The sequence below is a fragment of the Danio aesculapii genome, chromosome 22, assembly GCF_903798145.1.
Source record: "Danio aesculapii chromosome 22, fDanAes4.1, whole genome shotgun sequence".
In the NCBI taxonomy this organism is placed as follows: Eukaryota; Metazoa; Chordata; class Actinopteri; order Cypriniformes; family Danionidae; genus Danio; species Danio aesculapii.
In genome coordinates, this window is record NC_079456.1 from 16,961,073 (window position 1) to 16,985,275 (window position 24,203).

General features: G+C 32.6%; 2 protein-coding genes across 2 annotated transcripts in view; one reads left to right on the plus strand and one right to left on the minus strand.

The window, feature by feature from the left end:
* Positions 1-155: 155 nt before the first annotated feature.
* plekhb2 (pleckstrin homology domain containing, family B (evectins) member 2) lies at positions 156-10,153 on the minus strand. Its single transcript, XM_056448202.1, has 8 exons — positions 10,079-10,153; positions 9,737-9,792; positions 8,366-8,518; positions 6,973-7,075; positions 6,847-6,886; positions 5,157-5,243; positions 4,124-4,241; positions 156-2,491 (listed from the first exon to the last, which is right to left on the minus strand). Exons 2-8 carry the CDS (start codon positions 9,771-9,773, stop codon positions 2,358-2,360), a joined length of 672 nt encoding a protein of 223 aa, XP_056304177.1. The 5' UTR covers positions 9,774-9,792; positions 10,079-10,153; the 3' UTR covers positions 156-2,357.
* A 5,057-nt stretch (positions 10,154-15,210) lies between these two features.
* si:dkey-121a11.3 (uncharacterized protein KIAA1614) overlaps positions 15,211-24,203 on the plus strand; it is a 28,047-nt gene continuing 19,054 nt past the window's right edge. Inside the window, 2 exon segments of the mRNA XM_056448138.1 lie at positions 15,211-15,560; positions 22,167-23,082. Of these exon segments, the coding sequence (XP_056304113.1) occupies positions 22,203-23,082 (880 nt within the window). The 5' untranslated portion in view covers positions 15,211-15,560; positions 22,167-22,202.

Consider the following 24,203-nt stretch of genomic DNA (forward strand, 5'->3'; position numbering starts at 1 on the left):
AAATCACTACTTTTTTATTTGCGTTTTCATACTGTCCCAACTCTTTCTAAATTGGGGTGTATAGATATCTTTTTTTTTTTTATTGACTTATTTTTGAAAATGAAGATTATTGTTTTATGTTTTTTGACATGAATAAACTGACCACACGCATCACATCTTATTTAATCAGTTTAATAGTTTATAAACACACCAATTATTGTGATGTTACATTTGATAAAGCAACATGTAAATGATGTGTTTGGAGGTTTGAAATAAAGAAACCACATTAGAAAGCGTTTAAACACCAAACATGATCTCTGATGATAAAATGTCATGTTTCTGAGTCACGGGACTATTAAACACCTGAAATCCATTCTAATGCACCCTGCAATTATGATTACTATTAAGTAAACACTCATAATTACACCAGTTACAGCTTGTAAACACAACAAATTCATATAACAGTGAGTAAAAGTGACAGAAACTGTATCTCCATCAACTGTATCTCCAAGTCCATCCAACTTTTCCCTGAAGTTTCCCTTTTCACATCCCATAACAAACATTATGAAGAATATTTGTGCTAGTTTATCATATTTACAGTTAATATGAAAAACTTGTTACCCATAAAAAGACAAAAATCAATCACATACATTAAATAAAATTATTTCACAAAGAAAGTGTGAAGTCTCCACAAAAAAGGAAAAAGACTCTTTTTAACACTTGAGTACAAGTAAACAATACATCAGTTCAATGAAGGCAAACAACGGAGAAATTATAGGAAAAAAGTGCACTGGATTTAAGGACAATCTCTTTGCTGGATAACACCGCAACATAATCAAGAAGCATCGTCAGTTTTTCCTGTCAAATTAGGTTTCTGATAATATATTATGAGAGAAAATGAAATTTCTGTCATCATCATCATCATCTAGTCGGTCTGAAATAGGTTGAAATTAACATGATTTTTAATTCAAGTTATTTAGCAAAATGCTCAAAACATTTACCAAAGAAAGTTTTTTCCATTTTTATTGATAATACTAATAAAAAACAGATTTCAACTGAATGTTTGTCAATTGTTACATTTAAAAGGAATAATTCAAGTATGTTGTCCAAAAAAACAATTATAAAAAATAAAACACAAAAAATTATTTTAATTTGAGCAAACTAATTTTGAGAAAACTATTTTTTTTGAGAAAACTAATTTAAGAATGAGAAAACTCATTTTAGAGAATTTGAAAAAACATTTTTGAGAATTTGAAAACTAATTTTGGGGTAATTTTGAGAAAACTAATTTTTATAATTTTTGAGAAAACTAATTCGAGAATTTTTGAGAAAGCTAATTGAGTATGTTTGAGAACAAATTTTTGAGAATTTGAGAACTAATTTTTGATAAAACAAATTGAGAATTTGAGAACACTCATTAAGAATTTTGAGAACTCATTTTTGAAAATTTGAGAACTCATTTGAGAATTTTTTTTGGGTAGTTTTGAGAAAACTAATTTGAGATTTTCAGAACTAATTTTTGTGAAAAAAAAATTGAGAATTTTTGAGAAAACTAATTTTGGAGAATTTTTGAGAAAACTAATTTGATAATTTGAATAAGCTAATTTGCGAATTCTTAAGAACAAATTTTTGAGAATTTGAGAAAACTAATTTGAGAAAATTAATTTATAAGAATGAGAAAACTGAGAATATTTGAGAATTTAAACGATGAAAGAAAAAAATTATATTGTGAAAAAAAACTGATTTCAGCTCAATTTTGATTTCAATGAACTATTTCTCAAAAAAATTATTTAAAAATTACTTACTGAAACAAAAAAGAATGAGACTGAATTTTGAGAGAATTATTCCTTTTAAATGTCACAAACATATTACTCTCTCAACTAAAAAAACTATAACATCCAATCATCAAATTTTGACCCATTCCTTTCTAAAGTTCAGTCCCAAACATGTTTCATTCTGCAAAATTCTACATTTGCAACTGCAAGCGACACTGAATGTTTACTATAACAGGAACTAACAGAAAAACCCAAACTGCTTACTAATAGTCACCAGTTTGTGTGTCATTTCTTTACAGGAACTTTGTTAGCAAAACTCTAAACACTTTCAGACACCATCTTCTTCTGATCCTCAAGCCAAACTGTTCGCCCTCGTCTCAAGGCTAGCCGGCAAGATTTTAGTGTACATCTCTAGAAGTCACGGATTACATTAGCAAAGCGAACACGTTTGTCGGTGCCTAATGGAAATACACAAGCTTTGGTAGGAAGATGAAAAAGTATAAAGTGAACGCAACCATGGCCCTGCTACATTATCCGAGCTGTGAGTTTTATTCGAGGCGCAAAGTGAAGTTAAAGTTAGCCAAGTTTACCTGGAGGGGGCCATTAAAACACAGAGAATAGAGAGCCGAGGGCTAATCCGGTAGCGGCGCCGGCTAACATGCCCAGAGCCACATCACCAGTGTCCTCGCGCCGGCGCTCCTGAACAATCACATGGTTGACGGGCGGAGTGAATCCACCTGATGGAGACGAAGACATAAAGATGATCAAAATATTTGACTCTAATCAGATTTAGATAGCTTTTCTGTAATTCTTTTAATTAATTCATTTATTTTCATACACTTCTATAACTATTGTAATTTACTTACCCCTTCCTTTGTTTGTTTTCTTTTTTTTTCTTTGTAAGAATGCAGTTAATGTAACTTGTATTTTCCTTCTTTTATATTGATCACCTGGTTGTGTTTAAATATTTTCATTCATGAATAAAAAAAATTAGATATAAATTTTAAAAAAAGACACACTCCAAATATACGCAGGTCAAACGAAGAGCAGGGTCATTACAGGAATCATGGGAGTTCGATTTAATACATTTTTAAGGTCCCAGTGAAATCAAAATGTAAGTTTTTTTAGGTGTAAGTATCAATATATTAGACTTAAATTAATCTAATCTAATCTTAAACTAGTGTGCTTTAAAGTAGTGACAACTTTCACATTTTGAAGTTAATAAACATTCAAAGTTTGAGGTTGGTCACTTTCGGCAATATTAAAGATTTTATTGTCATGACCTCATAATTCAGTTTCTCATCTAATTTTCTGACCAATCAATGCTCTCTAGTTTCTGACATGCCCCGCCCCCTTCAAAAAGCTCTCTACATGCTGAAATAGGTCACTTATTCAAATCAAAAAGCATTCAGTTCATCTAAACTATGGAGGACAAAACCTGCAAAAAACAATAAATAAATAAATAAATCCGCAAACAAATAAATAAATCCACAAATACCTGCATAAATAAAACAATATATAAATAAATAATAATGCGGGCAGATAAATAATTAATTAAATTACACGAATGTTGGGGAATAAGAAAATGCTAAACTAAAAGTTGATCCATCACCCCTCAAACGTTTATTCATTTTGAACGTAGTTCCGCACTTATTTTTCTTCAGCTCAACATGCTAATGAGAGGGTGTGTATCAATCATCAGAAGGTGGTCTTTACGACATCGTTGGTTGGATCGTTAGAAAAAGAAAGCTATTAATAATCGTTACATGCTGAAATCAGTCATTTATTCCAGTCAAAAAGCATTTATACCGAGAGTTCACCTAAACTTTGGAGGACGAAACCTGCAAAAACAATAAATAAGCAAACAAATAAATAAATCCACAAAATCCTGCATAAATAAAATAATTATAAATAAATACACAAATAAATAAATAAATATTTAAATAATTAAAATTACATGAATGTTGGGGGAATAAAAAAATGCTAAACTGAAAGTGGATTCATTATGTTATGCCACCATTGGTTGAATGTTAGAAAAAACGTATTAATAATTGCTACAAGCTAAAATTGGTCATTTATTCACATCAAAGAGTGTTCAAACCAAAGGTTCACCTCAAGACTTGCAAATATAAGATAATAATCAACGTGCCAAACTGTGTTGATCTAAAGCAAGCCCAGAGGGTAAAAATACATCTGACTTGCACAGCTGTGGTTTAAATGGGACACTACATTTTTTTAAGGGAAGGAACAACTATTTCCTGCTTCATTTTTATGTTTTAGTTGAGATTACGTCAAACGCTGAATAAAAATGCACATTTTAATGATTAATCATGCAGCTCTAGGTCAAATGTCAAGCCATTTATGGTTACCTTGATAGTGATAAGGGTAGGCGACTGCATACTGCTGCCCGTCGGCTGAGTAAACCATCTGTGTGGCATATGGTGGAGGTGAAGGAACGTAGCCGCCATAACCATCAGGATAAAAGACCTGCATCAATGAGAAAATCATCAGAGATTTATTTATTTATTAGGATGCTCATATTTATTCATGACATTTATTTTACAATCCTCATTTTTATCATTTATGTACATGAATTATTTTGGAAAATAAATAACATCTAGCTAAAAAATTTTGAACATAGTATTAAAAATGTCTCTATTTGAATATATTATACATTTAAATTTATAATATTTATGCATGTATATTATCATTAAATATTAATTAATAATGTATTTTAATCATTTTAAGGTTTTTTTTATTTGTTACATAAACATTTTAAAAGGTTTTTTAAATATTTTGTTTTATTTGGTTATAAATGTTTTGTTGTTGAAATAAAAAATTTCTTAATTATTTTACTGATGATTTTTAGTACTTTAATATTTTATTTTACTTTTTAACATTCAAAACATTTATATTTAAATAGTTATTGCTATTGTTTTCACTATAATTCAATTATTCCCAACTGTAAAATGTTATTACATCTTTTATTTATAAAACAAAGCTATTTTTTTCTGATACATAACAAGATCAATTAAAATGAGATTTAGAAAAAGAAGATTAATAATAGCCATAACATCAAAATAACAAACTGCATAAGTGCAGTTTTTTTTCAATTGTCTCGTTGAAAACCGAAAGTTTTATTGTGCTTATTTCCATCTGATAACACTTTTTATAGCAGCCATTAAACCTTCAGTCATTGCTTGTACATGCAATCTGACCTCAATAGGTCTCCGTAGTCAAAGCAGTCTATAAACAAACAAAGTTGAGTTACACTCAAAACTAAAACACATGCAAACAACTAACATGGATATCTTCAAATAAAAAAAGAAAAAAGAAAATTCACACAAATACAAGTACGGGCTTCTTTAAAACTTCACAAAGATGATATAAAGCAGGTATTACCTGTGGAGTTGGGTTTAGCTCAGAATATGGCGGAGGAGCCGATGCCACAGGATCCTCCACAAAACCCATCTGAGGAGGAGCCACAACCTACAAAACACAATGGCGTGCATGTAAACGTGCTCAGCAACACCTTGACAACTCACAAAACATTTTAATGTCCAATTTTGCTGGATTACATGTAAACCAATAATCTGGTAATGCAAGTAAACCGTGTTTACAAGAAGAGATTAAAATAAACTATTATAGTAACCCATTCTTGTAAACACGGTTTACTTGCGAATATAACTCCTAGTTTGAGTAGGTTGTACCCTCCTAGGTTGTACTCTCAGTGCTGGTAGGTGAAACATATGCCAGAATAATTGGTGGTTCATTCCTGTGGCAATGAAAATATAATTAAAGCAGAAAATAAGCCGAAGGAAGGTGAGGAACTCCTAGTGTTGCATTTTTATGTCAGTTGTCATGTTCAATAAATCATTAAAAACTGAAGAACTGTATTACTACGTCAGACTTATAGCGTTTACATGCATTGTTCATGATTTTTTTAGACTGTGAGCGTAAACACAGTTATTGAGTATGTATACATGAACATCGGTAATCTAGTTATTTACCTTGTCCTGAATAAGACATTGTTATTAGCGGTGCAATGAATTTCGGCTGCTGAACATTTTCTGTACTCATCTACATTTGAACATTCAATTCGGTTAAGATGGAAATCAATTACGATACAGTTGAAGTTTATATAAATGAATCTGGTGGCAACTGACTGTCTTTAGAATAGTTTACGTGGTATATTCTGTTCATTTAGCCACAGAATGATAAATATTAAAGTGCATTGATGTATCCCAAGAAAAATTATATATATTACTAGTATTTTCGCAAGCGCCACCAGCTGGCAGAGAGTCAATCTGTATCTAATTCAGTACACGTTTTATGCAACAGGCAAATCATTTTTACAAAACTAAAGTCAGGAGATTCTGTGTTGCTTCGGATTTTGAAATCATACAGATGAAAGACTGCATGTCTGCTGCATGTTTGTGTAGATCATGATTATATTGCTGTGGTAGCCTCTAATTTTAAATAGGATAAGCCTTATTTTGTTTGTATTAAAAGATTGTATGTATGTAACTTACTAATTTGATTTAGGGTTTAATTTAAGATGTACATTGAGTTTTGTTATATTTTAGTTTGCAAGCAACGGCCTAATAAAAGAACTCTTTTTCCACTCTTGCTCTGTAATATAGTATAGAGCGAGAATAATATAATAAATAATGAGAAAAATTAAATCATATAATCAAATTTGCAAATTGAATTGTGGGTTAAAGAGATAGTTGAGACAAAATTTTAAATTCTGTCATCATTTACTCACCTTTCACTCATTTCAAACCTTTATGAGTTTCTTTCTTCTGTTAAATACAAAAGAAGATAATTTGAAAAATGTTGGAAACCTGTAATCACAGACTTCCCAAATGACTTTTCTATTATGGAACTCAACGGTTGCAGGTGGTTTAACATTCTTCAAAACATCTTATTTTGTGTTCAACAGAAGAAAGAACCTCATAAAAGGTTTGAATGTAAGTAAATAGCGAGTACAATTTTCATTTTTGTGTGAATCACCCCTTTAAGTATACTGTTACATCCCTACTAAACATGTATATGTTTTCCCCATCCATGATGCACTTGTGTAACTCACAGTATTGAGTCTGGCATCCTGGAGAGCCATTGTCCAAGCTCTGCAAGAAAACACACCAGGTTTGTAATTTGAAAATTGTATTATGAAGCACAAATAATAAAAAAAACAATAATAAATTGTCCTCACAGCGCGTCGTCTGCACTGTCTGCGCAGATGCTGATCACTCGACCGTCCCGGCACACAATCTGCAGGAGCGAGTCTTTGCCTTTGCCTTCAGGAGGAGCGAGCTCTGCAGATAAACAATATATCCACTTTTTAGAAGGACACTACGATTTCTGCAGTGTTGAAAATGTGGACAGATTGCAAAATCCAGTGATATGTTCAAATTAGATGCATTACATTGTATTTGTAGAAACAAACAGAAAGTAGTGCTGTAGACCTAATAAAAATGTAATTTGGATTAGCGTCTATAATTATCAAACTGCTACAAACTATTGTGTGTCTGTTTGAATTAATAGCGCAGTTTGGAATACTACACAAAATTTGACATGCTTATAGTCTTACTATTTGAGGATTTAAACACATGAACTTTATTTCCAGAGCTGATATGAGTTTCTTCATCTGCATTTTACAGTTTTATTTAAGAGAGGATACGGTCACATCAATCATTCAAGGATCTTCCAGCATCCTTAAGACAGCCTGTAAAAATAGGTCTAATTTTAGCTTTTGGTTTACTTAAAGAATAAAAGTTATATGGATCCTAAATTGCTTAAAACTAAATCTAAATTGCTTAAAATGTTTCAGTTGAGTCAAATGAACTTTTCTAGTCATCTGACCTCGCATCAGTTAAACTGACTAAAAATATTAATTTTAAACTTTGTATAACTAAAAATACTAAGTTAAAATATGATTAACTGAATAAAATGAATTAAAGTTACGTAAACAACATTTACTAGCAAGACGTCTCATCCTGTTAAAGTGGAAACACGTCTTGCATTAAATTAGACTGTCACTTACTTGTGCTTTATAGACATATAACAAGATGTGGCGTCCCTTTTTAGATGATCTGCTGGCTAACTCTCTTCATTCTTAAGCTGAGCAATAATATAGGAATACATATTTATTATTCTTTTTTAAATTATTTTACTTCGTTCGTATTAAATTATGTTACTTTGTTATTATGTTTATTTAGTTTTTTTCAATGGGAAGTTATGGGCTGTTCAGGGAGGGAAGTGTTTATTTGGAGTAGTGTTAACAACAACATGGAAGGATAATAATAAAATGAATGTTGTAATTGATATGATGTAGAAAAGATAATAAAATAATTTTTTTGGCATATTCCTTTAAAGTGTAATAATAACTTCATAAATTGTTGCATTGGGCACTACAGTAGTCTTCTGTACTGTAAGAAGTGCTGATTTAAGTGGATTCAACATAAAACAACTAGGTTGTCCAAAAATTACTTTACAATCGTTTCAACTCATTTTAAATAGGTAGTTTAAACTAGCAATTTTGAGCGTGCTTGTACTTCTGAGGTTTTTGTTGGTCAGATGGAGACTGGGGTGTGTCTCAGACTGACCTCGACAGGCACTGGCGTTGCGAATGTTAATGCAGTCCACCTTCATGTGGATCTCGTCCTCCATGTCCCTCCGTTGCTGGTCATCGTAGAAGACGAGACGTCCATCTGACCAAAGGTCAAACCAGTTCTTCTTCCAGCGCCGCAAGATGGTGCCTGAGAGACAACAACACTGATCAGAGACAGGCTGTATTTATTGATATAATTTATGCATATTTGTACTCATATATGCATCAAAATTCTACTTATATGTTTTATATTGTGTTCATTATGAACTAAAGATTATATTAATATTAAAAATAAAACTGTCCTAATTATATTTAAAACAAATATTGTAGTCCTGAATAGCTCAGTTATTCAGACACTCGTGCAGAACAAATATAATTATTATTTTTTTATGATACATTTTATAAACTATAAGTTTAAATTATACAAATTAATTCATAAATATTTGTTATTAATTTATAATCATAACAATTCATAAATTATCATTATTTACACATTTTATTTCATGCATTTACTATAAGTTATCAATTATACAACAAATATGATTACTATAATTTAAATACAAAACAATATAATTTTGAATACGTTTGAAACTATGTATTGTAAACTTTACATTTAAAAAAAATCAATCAAATTCTAATTTACAAATAAATTATACAACAATGAAAAAAAAACATTGAAAGTCCTATAAAAAGATGCAACCACCCACACACAAAAAAACAAGTAAGTTATGATAAATACTAGTGTTTTTTAAACAATACTCTAGTAAAATACTTGAAGCAATATGTTGTGGTAATTCTAAAGTAGCTATGGAAAATACAACATCTGTAGTAATATAAACAAATTACCTAATCCTATAGTTTTCTATAGAGCAAATTTTACTACAACACACAGCACAGTTTTTATTAGTTAATCAGTTCACTATAGTTAATAAAGTATTTACATTTGTTACCAACGTATTGCAAATGCTATAATATGTACCATATGACCATACACTACTACAGTATGTTTCAAAAACACAATAGTACCCTACTTACTATAAATTCTTGTAGTTTTTTCACGTGGATAAATAGTAAGCTCAAGATCAGTAAGGAGTTGTTTATTAACTTCCTTAAAGAAGTCATGCCAAGATAGCTCACGCCAAGAAAGAGGAAAAGAAACTATTCGTGCATTTGAAAAACATTTCAACCTAAGGTTTCCTCAGTTCATTTATATTTCATGAGGTCCCAGAAAGCGACTTTAAATTATAAAAGTACTACTTAATTCTTCATATGATTTACCAAACCAACAAATACCACGTTAAACGGCACAAAACAACTAAAACTAAAGATTTTAGTGCCAAAATTGATAAATGCAATAAACACTCACTCTGTCTGTGCAGCCACCCGCTCTTCACAAACGCCATCCTTTAGTAAACTCACAACCTAAAACAACAAAACAATTCACTTAAAACATACTCTCCATATATTAAAACTCATATACGTGTAAATATCGCCTAGGTTTAACATTAATATTAATTTCACGGTCGAACTTCGCCTCTTAGTTTCAGAGTTAACGTTAGCTTTGCGTTTGCGGCGCATTTATGCTAAAAAACGACGACAAACCGACACAATTAACATCCCAAAGCTTTTGAATACAACACTAAACATATGTAAACACTGAACTTGTAACATATATGTTGCATTAGCTGGATTTCAAGAGTAAATGTACCCTCTTTCGCTGTGTTGTCGTTTGTATGCGCGACTAGCAGAGTGACATCAGCAGCATCTCCGCTCAGCTGACGCCTTTGTCACTGTATCAGATGATCAACTCGACTTTTATTAAGCTTTCTTAAGACTTTTATCAAGTGTATATCGCTCGTTTTTGATGTAATTTCAAATCAAATTGAGTTAACAGGGTGTTCGAGAAAATTCCTGTCTGTGAAAGTAATCTTAAGTTAACATTTAAGGTTATTTTTGCTATTTTTTCAGTAGTGTTTTCGAAATAAACATCATGCAGCTATTAAAAAGTTACAGAAGTGAAATACACATAAATATATTATTATTATGTACAATAAATGAAATTTAGCATTGTTTATTTTGTAATAAACTATAATACAAAGTCTCTTTACATAGTTATCAGAAAAATGACATATTCAATGTATAATTTAAGCTAATAATATAATATAATATAATATAATATAATATAATATAATATAATATAATATAATATAATGCACATATTTATTAAAACTCATTTCTCCTTTCACATATTTCAGATTTTTTCTTAGTCATACTTATTTATCTATAATATATTTATATATTTAATTACATATTAGATGTATTTTCAGGGGTGGATTTAACAAATAAGCAAGGTAAGGGAGGATATCTGAGGGCCCCCAAATAAATACCTAGAAGTATAAATTATACCTATAAATTATATATAGCATTGTTTTCTATCATATTTTATACGGTGAGGGTCTAAAAAATTTAATTTGTGTCCCCCACCCTCAATCTTGAACCAGTCCAGCAGTCAAATCGGTTAAGATTTAGTTTTAAAAACGAAATAGTTCGATTATTACTTTTAGTTTTGAATTCATTTTAAGAAAACAAATCATTTTAGAGGTTTTAGAAGATGTTATGCTTAGGGTAGATTTAACCAATAAGCAAGGTAAGTGGCCGCTTAAGGCCCCAGGACATCTGATATGGCCCCCAGTAAATATCTAGAAGTGTAAATGGTACCTATAAACTAGATATAACATCGTTTTCTATTTTGTATATGAGAGTCAAACAAATACAATTTTTACATCATTAAATATAATTTAATATACATTAAAACATAATATAATTATAATAATGTAATGTTATGTAATTATATCATAAAATATTTATAATTAAAATAAAATATCCACCACTGGAGCAGTGCAGCAATCAAATTTATAAAAAATATATATTTATTATTCTTTGGTGTAAATTCGTTTTAAGAAAAGTAATCATTTAAAATGCAGAGCTTGCAATAAGATAAAACGTAAAAAAAAATAAATAAATAAATAAAAAAAAAGAAGATTAAGTGACATAAAAAAACAGCAAAATAAATAAAATTAAATAATAGTAGAAAGAGTGCATTTCTGCACTTGGAGTTGAATAGGGCCCCCAAATCACTAAATCCACCCCTGTGTATTTCTGTATATATAAAATATTTTATTATTATAATTTATTATAATTAGCAAGCTACTTATCTTCATGTTTTCTTAAAATTATAATTGTTAACATTTGTAACGAACTGAAATGTTGCAACAAACAGTTAAAATATCCAATTGTAGTGTCAATAATTTGAAAGTGACAATAATTTGAAAAGCCACATAAACATTTTACACTTGTTATTGTTCTATGTCACCACTAGATAGAGCAGTTTTACTGGAAATTGAGTGCATTTCACGTGCAATTAGAAAAATAAGCATTATTGTAACATTTATGCACAAAAACACTTACAGATTGCCTTTTAAATAACACACACACACACACACAAACACACACTCAAGATATATATATGAGGGCCGTTTACACCTACAACCGTCATGTATGCATTATTGTATTGAGCATAAGCCTTATCCAGCTCACTGTGTTCTCCAGTGACCTTTCCCACTGTCAGCTTAGCGAATGAGGATCAAAACCAATTCATACTCAACAGTTGAAGAACACAGTTTATTTATAGAGTTAATGGAGCAAAACTGAATTCACATTATTTTTGCATTCAGACATGCAAACCGGTTTGTGATGCAGTTTAGGTTTCAGAAGCTCAAAGTTAAAGTGCAATACAATATTGCACAATAGTCTTTAAAAAAGTATATGTATATATATATATATATATGTATATATATATATATATATATATATATATATATATATATATATATATATATATATATATATATATATATATATATATATATATATATATATATATATATATATATATATATATATATATATGTTTATATATTAATTTATATACTAAACATATTTTGTATCTGTGAGGCCCATAATTTTTTTAAATATATTTCATTTCAACCTCCATATGTCAAAAATATATATATTTCAGTGTCCAGTGTCCTTTAGAAATCAACACACAAAAAATAACATTTGCAGAAATTAAAATATAAAATGTTTATTTATATTTATTTTATTTATATTACATTTGAAAATACTTTTCTAGATGGTATGGAAGTCTGTTGGGTGAAATAATCTCATCAGAGCCTCATTCAGTCTCAGTGGGCCGGCAGATTGGAGTGATTTACGCAACAATATCCTGCCAGTGGTTGGCTATTGCGGATTTTGTTTTGTCTTAATCTTTGTGCAGATTAACCAACCGAACCAATTGTGTTCCTGCATGATACTAGAGAACTAGTGAACTCAAAACTGAGTCCCTGCACACTTCATCTTGCGCTCGAGGAAGTATACAGTAAATACATTTGCTCATCTGAAACTGATTTTTGTATGGATATTATGATGGTCGGCTGTGCACATGACTGCAGTGACTGACAGGTAAATGTCACAGAAGTTTACATTCATTAGTGCTTGTGCTGTTTAGTATTAATGTAAATAAATGTAGATAATGTCCTGTAACTAATACAATTATGTTTTACAGTATTCTGTAGCTCAAATAAATATTATGATATATTCAAGTTTGTGATTATTAGTTATTCTGTTTGATCTGTTCATTAATAAAACCTAATAGTACACTGCACATTATTTAGTGTAATTTATAATATAATATAACATTTTAATTTAATTAAACATTTTTATATTTGAAATTTTTGTCTTAGTTTCTTAGTTTACAACTTTGTTTGCAAAGTTTCAATAGTTTGCAAATAGTTGCAAGTGTCAATACATAAATTAATAAATAAATAATTAACAGAATAAATAAATGATTCAAAATAATATGGTATATAATTTAAAATACTCAAGCTAATTTACCTGATTATATTTAGAAACGCTATAAATCTATTTTTTACATAACTCTCTGCATATGTATAGCTAACCAATGGTATGTGTTATATTATGTATATATATATATACATATATATATATATATATATATGAGCAATATCACACTCATAGCAGTGCGATGGCTGTATATCGGCACTGGTGAAAGGCGTGTGTTGACTAGAGGCTGCAGGCCGAGTGCGTTAGTGCTCCCCACCAGTGACGATATACAGCCATATCGCACTGCTACGAGTGTGATATTGCATTTATACAACAGTTTGACGGCACAATGAAGTATATAAAAAATTAAACTCAAAGACGAGTCTAAAAATCCTATTGTATGAGGAACTACTTTCTTCCGCCATTCATTCACATCTGCAGCTGACGCGGGATTTTTTATTACCTTAAAGGACCACCCGAATCCCGAAATGCGGAGGGTTTTCTTTCCGTTCGCCATGCGGTATCAAATTCCATTAAAACTCTTCCAGCAGTCTTTATTTCATATTTTCATCCAATAATTGTCACGGGGCATGAACAATATGTTGCTGAATGAAAGTAAACTGCTGAACTGCAGTTAAAGTCTAAAGATTAAAAATGAAACACCCGAAATTGCACGAAACTCTGGAGGAAACGCTGAATAGCCTGATGATGCAACATTGTTTTATACTGAAACTTTCCTTCTAAAAGCGTTTCCTTGGTCTTATCCATATTTCTTTGCACGTAAACACACGTCGGCCACAACAGGAAATAAAAAACTGAAACTGCGTTAATTGCCTTAATTTATTTTAACGCGTTAAATATTTCAAATTAATCGCCTGCGTTAATGCGCTAAATTTGACAGAATGGCATGAAAAACAGAGATTTCCCAGTATTTTTCTTTTGCAATCGGGATATCACAATAAACCTGGAAAAGGCAAGGTAAAGCAAACACTACAAGATTAACATGGTATAAACACAGCACTACAAAATACAAAAGAGAGAAATCGACTTAAGAGTGTCACTTACCTGTTTTATAATGATTTGATCAGCTGTAGTATGAATATTACCAAATACTGATAAGGCAGTCTTTGTTGCCATCTTGTGGCAGAATGCCAACTATATTTGCTCTGCTCAGTATGACAGGCTGATAGCTGCAGATGCGCTGATTCTCAGAAATTCTGACTTCAACTTATATATATGCATGCCTATGGGTCTTCCCTGCAACAGACAAAAGTAAAGTCCTAAAAATATTGTTCATTTATCATCATTTTGCCCTGGTGAACCTCCAGTCTCTCTTCAGCGTCCCATAACAGCTGTTGATTTGGTGCATACAAGGATAAACGATTCAAAACACAGATAAACATTTTTGCTGAAGAGGCGATCAAGCATACATTTTCTGGGTTACTTCTCGCTACAGGCTGGCAGGGCTGGGTGTGTAAGCACAAATAAAAAGGTCTATTCATTTTTTTGTCTTGCAGTTAATGCGTCCTTGGACCCAACCGTGCATGAAGTTCAAGACCCAACCCAGTGCTCTCTATTACATCTGGCTCTGCTTCAAAACTGGCCCCAGAACAGCTTTCCCAAGAAAAAATAAACACGTATGAAGTCTGTCTGACTACAAAATGGTGTCTACATGTTAAAAAAAACTAAATCAAACGTGACAGATGTCTAGCTTATTAAACCCCAAAACGTCCAGGAATCAGCACAATCAACAAAGGAAATTCCTTGGCAGCGGAAATATGTGTCTGGAGACCCGCGAGCTTCCTCTCCTCAGCGTTTAAAAACTCCTTCCTCCCAAATTCAAGGGTAGGATTACAACTTGCACTCGGGGGCGGAGCTGACGCGCCTCTACACCAATAGGAGCGCTCGACAGGTCAGTTCGTCTCCAAGGTGCTCACGACAGTCTTCATAGCAACGTCGTTATCTTTCCACATGTATAATCCAGTTTAACAGCTGGATGAGTGTGCGGGAGCCAGTACGTTTTAGATGCAGATGTTTAGTGGGCCAAATTTGAAGTGGGAGTGTGCTGTGTGTACGTTTGACTGGGCCAAAACAGCTGGAGAAAGAGAGGGAGAGAGGGAAGATTTGGGACGCGCAAAACTGAAAGCAGAAACTAGAGCAAGATGAGATTTGACTGTCTGTTTTTGCTGACTCCTTGTAACCGAATATTGTTATTTTTACAACAATTAAACTAAATTTAAGAGCAAATGTGGATGTTGTGGAGGATAGACAGCAGAAGGACGAAGGAGGTAAGGACTTTGAAGAAGAGTTTTGTTTGTTTTACGTTAGTTGAGAGCCGAGACGTGATTTGTCAGATTTAACATAACGTTACAGCTTTCGCCGTCTTTAAAAGTTGTTTGCTAAGCTTTTGTTGGCATTTTATTTTCCTGACCTGTGCTTCTGTTAGCCTTGGTGTTAAATAAATGTCGGATGAGAGAAGGGGTCCCGCGCGAGATGATTTGTTTTCATTGCTGGTTGGGCTTTGGGACCCCTGTGTGTTTGAGGGTCAACACTTAAAACCCCATGTGGTGACAAGTGATTTTAGGCTGTAGTGATTGACCTGAGCTCAAAGTGAGACATTAAGAAAGCACCAGGGATGAGTTTTTTTTTTTCTTTTTAGCTAGTCATTCCTTTGAAATTGTCTCATTTCCTGTAGTTTTCTCATCAATGACAGATTTTGTTATTTAAGATGCACTGGAATATTCAGGTTCGGAAATGATTAAACTTCTAAAAAGTTATATTGTTTAGAAATAAAAATGTAAATTTCTATTAAATATTTGTTGAATTAAAAAAAAAATCTTATATAATTTACTCTGAGAAATTTTAACGCTCTTTGTGAGTGTAACCCAGAGTCAATTTGGGTTACTGAGTATTGCAGTTGTATTGCCTTCATTACATGAGCATAAAATTTTAATTTATTCATTCTTTTAAAACATTTCAAGCAAGTTTTTGCATTGTTAATTTTTATGCTTACTTCTTTCTTTTTAAAGATTTAATAATTAGATTTCTGTGACATTTAATAAACAAAAGTCAAAGAAAATGACAGTACAAATAGAAAATAAAAATATATAACAGTACAAAATTGAATAAAAAACACTATAACCCTCATATTGTGCAACACAGTATATGATGTGCATAAACAATATATGATGTGCATTTATTTTACAAATTCAGCATATAGACAGGTCGGTACCAAAAGTTGAGGTTGGCAGCATGGTGTATTAAGTAAAATAATAATAATAATAATAATAATAATAATAATAATAATAATAAAAGAAAAAAGAAAAGAAAAGAAAAAATTAAAAGAGATAAAATGGAAAATATATTACACTGAATATGCTGGGGGTGGCATGTTCTTTAAACTTGTGGTTTTATGTCAAGAAGAGTTGTATGCTTGTGCTATATCAGCACTAGTACACATCTGGAAGGTAGCTACAGACTAAAGGCCGCATGGTTTTTGCTCGCGTTTTTCGTCGACGTTTAACACCTCGTGACTAAATAAAGGGCGCCAATGTGATCGTGCACACCAACGCGCAAAACGCCAGGCGTAAAAGCATTATCTTTAAAGAAATGCCTCATGCTCAATTTTTTTTTACGTGCCACTTCAAAACCTTCTCCACCAATCAGACTGGCACTTTTGTTCACATGCATGGAGCTGCTGAAGTAGTAAACAGTACTTGGAGGCAAAACTGTCAAAGCGAGCGCACATTGAAGAAGATGCCCAGAGGTGATATGAAAGTGGAGCTGCTTATTGCACTTTTGAACAATAATAATTTCTTCATCGCTAGAGCTGGAGCTGCTACTTGAACCATCCATGCTTGTTCGAAAAATGTCTTGAAAAACGCTGACGATAAACGCAAACGAAAAGTGTCCCGGTGTGTACAAGCCTTTAAAGTGCAAGATGAGCAACCATTCATTCTGCAGTAACTGCTTCAAGTTTCAGAGATTTAACCAAGAATGGCAACCAAATGTTAGAAAATTTGGTCACTGAACTTAACTAGATTGAATTTTTTTTATTTAACAAAAAATAAGGCGTCGTTAATCCATTAAGTATGGGATGGGGTTGAGGAGACGTCCACTGCAACAAAATACACCGCCTAGCTAATAATGACAGAAAATCGATTAATTCAGGAACATAAAATGGTAACTCACAGTCATTGGGTAAAACTCCAAATAGGTAAATGAACGGAGAAAGATCAGTTTTAACAGATGTAATTTCTAAAATTGAATCAAAAACAGACTCCCAAAAGGAAAACAAAGCAGGACAGGTCCAAAACATATGAACTAGATTTGCCAGCTTGATCTCACGAGAAAACTTAAGTATTTTATGTTTTGTCAGTTTCGTGGCTAATTCGTACAAATTCATACGAGTTTAATCATATGAAAATGTACGATTTAAAAAAGGAGGCGGAGCACCCAACCCTGCCCCTAAACCCAACCATCATTGAGTGATGAGCAAATCATACAAAATTGTACGAATTCGATCGTACGAATTCATACGAATTAGCCACTAAATCAAAAAGTTACGTAGAGCTGTGAGATTGCATTGGATTTGCAGGTTCAGCATGACATTTGTCACAGTTTGGATCAATAGCAGGGAACATGCGAGCCAGTTTACACTTAGACCAGTGAACTCTGTGGACTACTTCGCACTGTAGAATCCCATGATGAGCACAAACAGATGATGTATGGACCTTTTGTAAAATTGTCAACCAAATATCTTCTATGTCTATGTTAACATACCTATTCCGAATAAAACACAAGCTTTCAGGGGTAAAGGTGTGGGACATGAGCAAGGAGTTATAAATCTTCAGAGATGGCTCCATTTTGACCGGGATTGGTATCAATCTGGATAAAGGGGTGTTAAAGCAGGGAATCCTGGAAAGTGTTTACGAACAAAATGCCAAATCTGAATTATGCTCACTTCTATGGTAATTAATATGACCAGAATTGCTCTTTGGGAGCATCATTTTATAAGTCATGTAATAAATTTGTGCAGAACATAATATAAGATACCTAAGACAAAAATAGCATTTTACATGCACATTTTTATTTATTCATTTAAACAAAATAGTCAATAACATGAAACTAAATTATACAAACATGCATAGTAAAAAAAACTATTTGACAAGAATTTGCTCTTTGTGAGCATAGTAATATAAAATGCTTATTTTTATTATGCTTGACAATTGCTCTGGGAAAATTTTTATTTAATTAACATTATTTATTTAATATTTTTAATTAAATGATGGGACATTTAATTTGCCAATATATGCTCTTTGGATGCAAAATTGAAAATAAATTAATTTAAAAGACATGGAACAAAATGAAGAAAATGTTTTTGAATTATACAGTGGGGACAATTCATTATATATATATATATATATATATATATATATATATATATATATATATATATATATATATATATATATATATATATATATATATATATATATATATATATATATATATATATATATATATATATATATATATAGTGTGTGTTGGTTCAGACAGAATAACATCTATATATATTCAAGCGTGAAGTACCTAGAGCACTGTCCTAATTAACCCGTTTGTGCCCAATTTTTTAAAATGGTTTCATGCATGTAGCCTTGTTAATAGTGTCCTATATGAACATGTATTGCATTTATTTTCTCCAGGTTTTTGATTTTTTTTCAAGAAAATTGATTTTGAATATGCGGCAACTATAGTTGCTGGTGGGAAAATATGTTGTAAGAACCCTTTAATGTAAAATTTGAATAAGAGGAGAACATTTGGCTTTCTAACTCTAAACAACTGCTTTCAAAAGATCAATTCATATTCATAAACACATTTATTATGTTTAAAATTAGAAAACCATTTGATATGAACCCCCCAAAAATTATGTCATGTAATTTCATGAGCATGAATGCAGAAAGTGCTTTTTCTTAAAGTGATGAAACACACACTAGTTTCCCCAACAGACTACTGTGTGTCAAAAAGATAAATGAATTTTTTTTTCAGTAAATCTCATTACAAACTTTTGTAGACATCAGACAGAAATAGCCAAACAGCTTAGTAATAAGTAAAGCTGCTAATTCTGTTATTGGAGTTGTTTAATGATCCTGAGATTCTGCGAGATTTATTGAATTTTCAGTCGAGTTATTAATGTCCACACCCACACAGGTATTTTTGTAAGCAAAAACGCTTTTTCTCAATTTTCTAAAAAACACAGACCCTGGCGTTTTTGAAAATATTTACCCTGACACTAGCATTTAGACATTAAACATTTAGATTTCAGTGACCTGATACTGTGATTTTATGTAGAAAAAAAAGCTGCAATTTAGACAAAACTCATGTTTGTGTGGCCAGCAGGGCCTGAGGTTGTGACTGAATTTAGTTGTAGTTTTGTTTTTCTTCAGTAATTCTGCTTTTTAACAGCAGGAGTTCATTATTCTCTGTTCACTCAGCACTTTAACTCTGCTCCAGTGTTATTTTAACTCTTTGAAGGAGTGGGATCAGTGGCAGAAGTTGATTTTACTCTGAGGATTTTGCTGCATATCAAATTGTGTATCAAAAAGGCTATTTTAAAGTCAAGTTATAAGTTAAATGCTTATATTTAGATAGTGTAATATGAAAGTAGAAATCATTGAACAAGACAAATAATCTTGATTTATTAACTTATTAACACATTATTCCCTAATTCCCTATGATTTACAAGGTATTTTCCCACCAACAACTATAGTTGCCGCTTGAACTTTTGACAAAGTATACAAAAAACTATAGATCTCTTGAAAAATTTGTTTTATTTGGATGAATTTAGAAACCTTAATGATTATTTTGATATACATTTGTGAACAAAAAATAACTTTTAGTAACATGAAAGTTGTCTTTATTTGGGAGGGTTTGCCTCCATTTTGCCTCCTGGAATTAGTTCCTCATGTGACAGGAAGAAAATCAATTCCTTTTTTTCTTTCATGAAATGTTTTAATTGGTTGTTTATTTGCATGTCATTGAGAAATTAAACATGCATAACATGTAGAGAATTACTTATAAAAGGAAAATGGCAACTTTGAACTTCGGCAACTATAGTTGCAAGGTGAGCTTAAATGGGTTAGGAAAGAACCAATTAAATCAAATCAATCTCTTAGAAAACTCATTTGTTTGTTAACTTACCGCTTGCTTTTCATTCCTGTCCTAAACAATGGCTGTCAAATGCAAAGAACAGTCCAGTTACATAAAGAAAATTTTATTTAATTAAAAGTTAAAAGCATTCAGATGTTAGTTTGATGACACCGTGCTTTGTGAAATGAAGATTAGAGGTTTAAAAGCATGAACGCTTAAAGGTGGATAATGTATCAACAAGCCCTACATTATTCTCAGAACAGGTTAGTGTGTTGTATCAGTTACTAGCGAAACAATTTGTTCTACATCAGTGGTGTTAGTAGAGTAGAAACTTATGTTACACACTTTAACAATCATTGCTTTCCCTCAGCCTTCGGAAAATCCAGTTTCAATGCCACAGTGACATGCTAGCAGTTGCTTGTGACTTAAAGACATATTTTGTATAGCTGTGGTCAAGCTTTGGCTGAAGCCGTTTGGAAAGAATGAAAGACGCAGAACTCTTTTTGTCAACAGACAGTGATTTATCAAAATTTAGCTGAGTGAAGAATGTGCTTTCCACTGGTCTGAGGACAGTTAAACCCTATGTGGTTACTAATGGGCTTAAAGAGACTCTTTAATGTCAAATACCGTATATCATACAGTAAGTGATACTAGTTTGCAGTGCACTGTTTTTCTCAATTCATTTTCAATGTCTCTCAAAAATGCAAACACACCAATTAAATACTTTATAAGCATTTTTGACAAGTTAAAAATCTTTAAGAAAATATTAATTTACTAGAGAAGCAACGCTGACCCATTTCTCAGATGTTGTTGGTCAGTTTCTTTTACAAGACCACATTTTTTACAAGTTTATCCAGCAGCAATAACAGTAAATAAAAAGTCTAATTTGTATCATCATTGCACAAATATAACAAAGATTTTTTCTTTAAAAATTATTCTTATATTAATTGTACTGTTACTCAAGAAAGCAAATATTGTTTTATAAAAAATGTCTTCCTTAGGGTTATAGGGTGGTAAAAGGAAGTTTCATGAATAAATTCACAATAATATACACAATATGTGCATAAAATCTGCATTTTTTTAGAAACAACTTATTATTCGACAAATTTTCAAATTTTTGTAAGACTGAAATAGGAAAAAACTGAAAAACCTAACATTTGTTAATTTTTTTCAGTTAAATTTAAATGACAATTTTTACTCAAGGGTTGGTTTGTCCATATTTGACCCAAAATTGGGTTATGACAACCCAGCATTTTTATAGTCTATGGAGATAATTTGGCCATTTTTATGCAAATTACTAACATAATGCAGTCTCTCGTTATAATACTCCAAATCTGCTAATATTGGAAAAAGGTTTTGAAGAAAATCATGTGCATACGGATGTGTTGTGTATTATGTGACAATTGCTGCATTTACTGTAATTTCAAGATGACAAATTTTCTGCTTGCACTTGCTTGCGTTCTTGCAATAGAAATTATGCTTTTCATCACACTATCAATACCTAAACAAACTTGGCAGGGTGGGTCACATGGTACAGTTGTCACGTCCATAAAGTTGTAGCTCTCAGAAAATTCCCACATTGCAAGCATTTGAACAAAAGTTCTTGTACTAGCAGAAATTTTACAATTATGAAATGGCACAAATGCACCTGTTTTATGAGGAGTTCTCTTGTACATGCAAATATGAATAATCCCAGTAATTAGTCAATGATTGCCTATTGATGTAGTTTTTATCCCTTCCCTCAGCCACCATAATGCTCAACTGACTCCCTGGATTCAACCATGGAGGAGGCAATGCCCTCTGAGGATGCTGAACCTCTGTCTGCATCCTCCAAAAACACAGACATCCATGTCGGGGAGCCAGAGGATGGGCGTCCTTCCAGCACTAGCCCGGAGCCTGGCTCCACATCCTTTCCCTCTAATCAGCAAACTCATGGCTCTGCCGTATCAGCCCTGCAGTCCAAAGTCAAGGCGCTCTCAGAGCGCAAAGTTGTCTGGAAAGAACCTAGAAGCAAGAACCAGGACAAGCGGGTGGTTCCTGGGACCTTCATGCTGGGATATGCCCTTACAGATGCTTGGGGCTCCAGCAGCAGCGATGAAGACGGTGAACCTCGCAAACCCTTGATGTTCCTCACCCGAGACTCCAATCCAGAACTTGAATATGATCCCATCTCTTCCGAAGCCTTCCTGGCAGTTCCCCGTGGCCTTGGAGAAGGAGCAAGTCTGGAGAACCTCTCGAAGGATGCTTGTAGAGCACAAGATGACTCATCAACATCCCATAAACCTTGGATGCCACCAAAGTGTTTCTGGAGATCCATTAGACAAGGGAAGTCGATTCCAAATGGAGATGTTGCTGTGGGGAAAGATGGAGGAAGCTTACCTTGGGCTGGTGGAGCCAAAATGCAAAAGTTTCCAAGGGAACTCCAAAGGTCTGATAGTCTAGAGAGTCACCTGCGCAAGTACAATCATGGTGAGGTGGGACAGAGTGGACTGTGGCGGGCCGACAGCTTGGAGAGCATGTGCAGCAGTGGAAGCTCCCTGTCCCTGGCTGAGAGAGTGGAGATGAACCGTGGACTTCTCAAACAGATGCTGCAGAAAGCCCAGAATAAAGACCACGTGCCAGGTCAAAGGCTTGAGGACCAGGCACACATTAGTGGTAAAGGTAAGGAAATGCAACACAGTGGTTCAATGGTCTGATGCAGTCTGAAATATGTTCAAAATGTGGTTATAAAATGAATAGTTCCGGTCCTGATTGGTTGAGCTGTGTTTGAAGTTTAAATTACTCTATAAAATAGACAGAAAAATATCAGGTAGATTGACCTTGTTATTGATTCATTCATTCATTTTCCTCCGGCTTAGTCCCTGATTTATCGGGGGTCGCCACAGCGGAATAAACCGCCAACTTATCCAGCATATGTTTTACGCAGCAGATGCTCTTCCAGCCGCAACCCAGTACTGGGAAACACCCATACACTTTCACATTCACACACACTCATACACTATGGACAATTTAGTTTATTCAATTCACCTATAGCGCATGCCTTTGGATTTTGGGGGAAACCGGAGCACCAGGAGTAAACTTACGTGAACACGGGGAGAACATGCAAATTCACACAGAAACACCAGCTGGCCCAGCTGGGGCTTGAACCAGCAACCTTCTTGCTGTGAGGTGACAGTGCTAAGCACTGTGTCACCGTGTCGTCCTGACCTTGTTATTTTTAAAGCTATTACAGATTGTGCAATACCATGAGGTGTGATTTTGGAAATTAATAATTCAGGATACTTCTAAAAACAAATATATATTTTCACAATATCGTTTCACAAAAAATCTCAAAATTCCAATGATTAATACATTGTAATGTACATGTAATAAATTGCTAAAATAAACATTTGAAAATAATGCAAAGTCTTGTGTATTGAAAGTGACATTAGCAATTTTGGGTGGATCTGTGAATGAAGATTGTTTTGACAACACTGACCTTTGTATGTAAATCTTTTAAAAATAAAAAGGAATTTTAAAGTTATAGTAGCCTTGTGAAGTTTTTTTTCAAAATCATATATAACTTGAATATAAATATTTATTTCGATAACATAATAATAAATAAGAAAAAATAAATAAGAAAAACAATAACACTTTTTTGGGGACTCAAACATAGGTCACTGCAAGCTAGGGCTGTGCGATTAATCGAAATGGAATTTCAATTGGGATTTGAAACGTTGCGATTAGCTAATCGCAAGAGGCTGTGATATGAAATATATATTATTTAACTTCACCTACCCAGA

What these genes read in the sequence shown, in the direction of transcription:
- plekhb2 (XM_056448202.1), bottom strand. Translation starts at nt 9,773, where the DNA reads ATGGCGTTTGTGAAGAGCGGGTGGCTGCACAGACAGA. An exon ending in CAACGCCAGTGCCTGTCGAG is followed by an intron (nt 7,076 to 8,365) that starts GTCAGTCTGAGA and finishes GTTTATCTGCAG; the next exon opens with AGCTCGCTCCTCCTGAAGGC. An exon ending in CTACCCTTATCACTATCAAG is followed by an intron (nt 2,492 to 4,123) that starts GTAACCATAAAT and finishes CGTCTCCATCAG; the next exon opens with GTGGATTCACTCCGCCCGTC.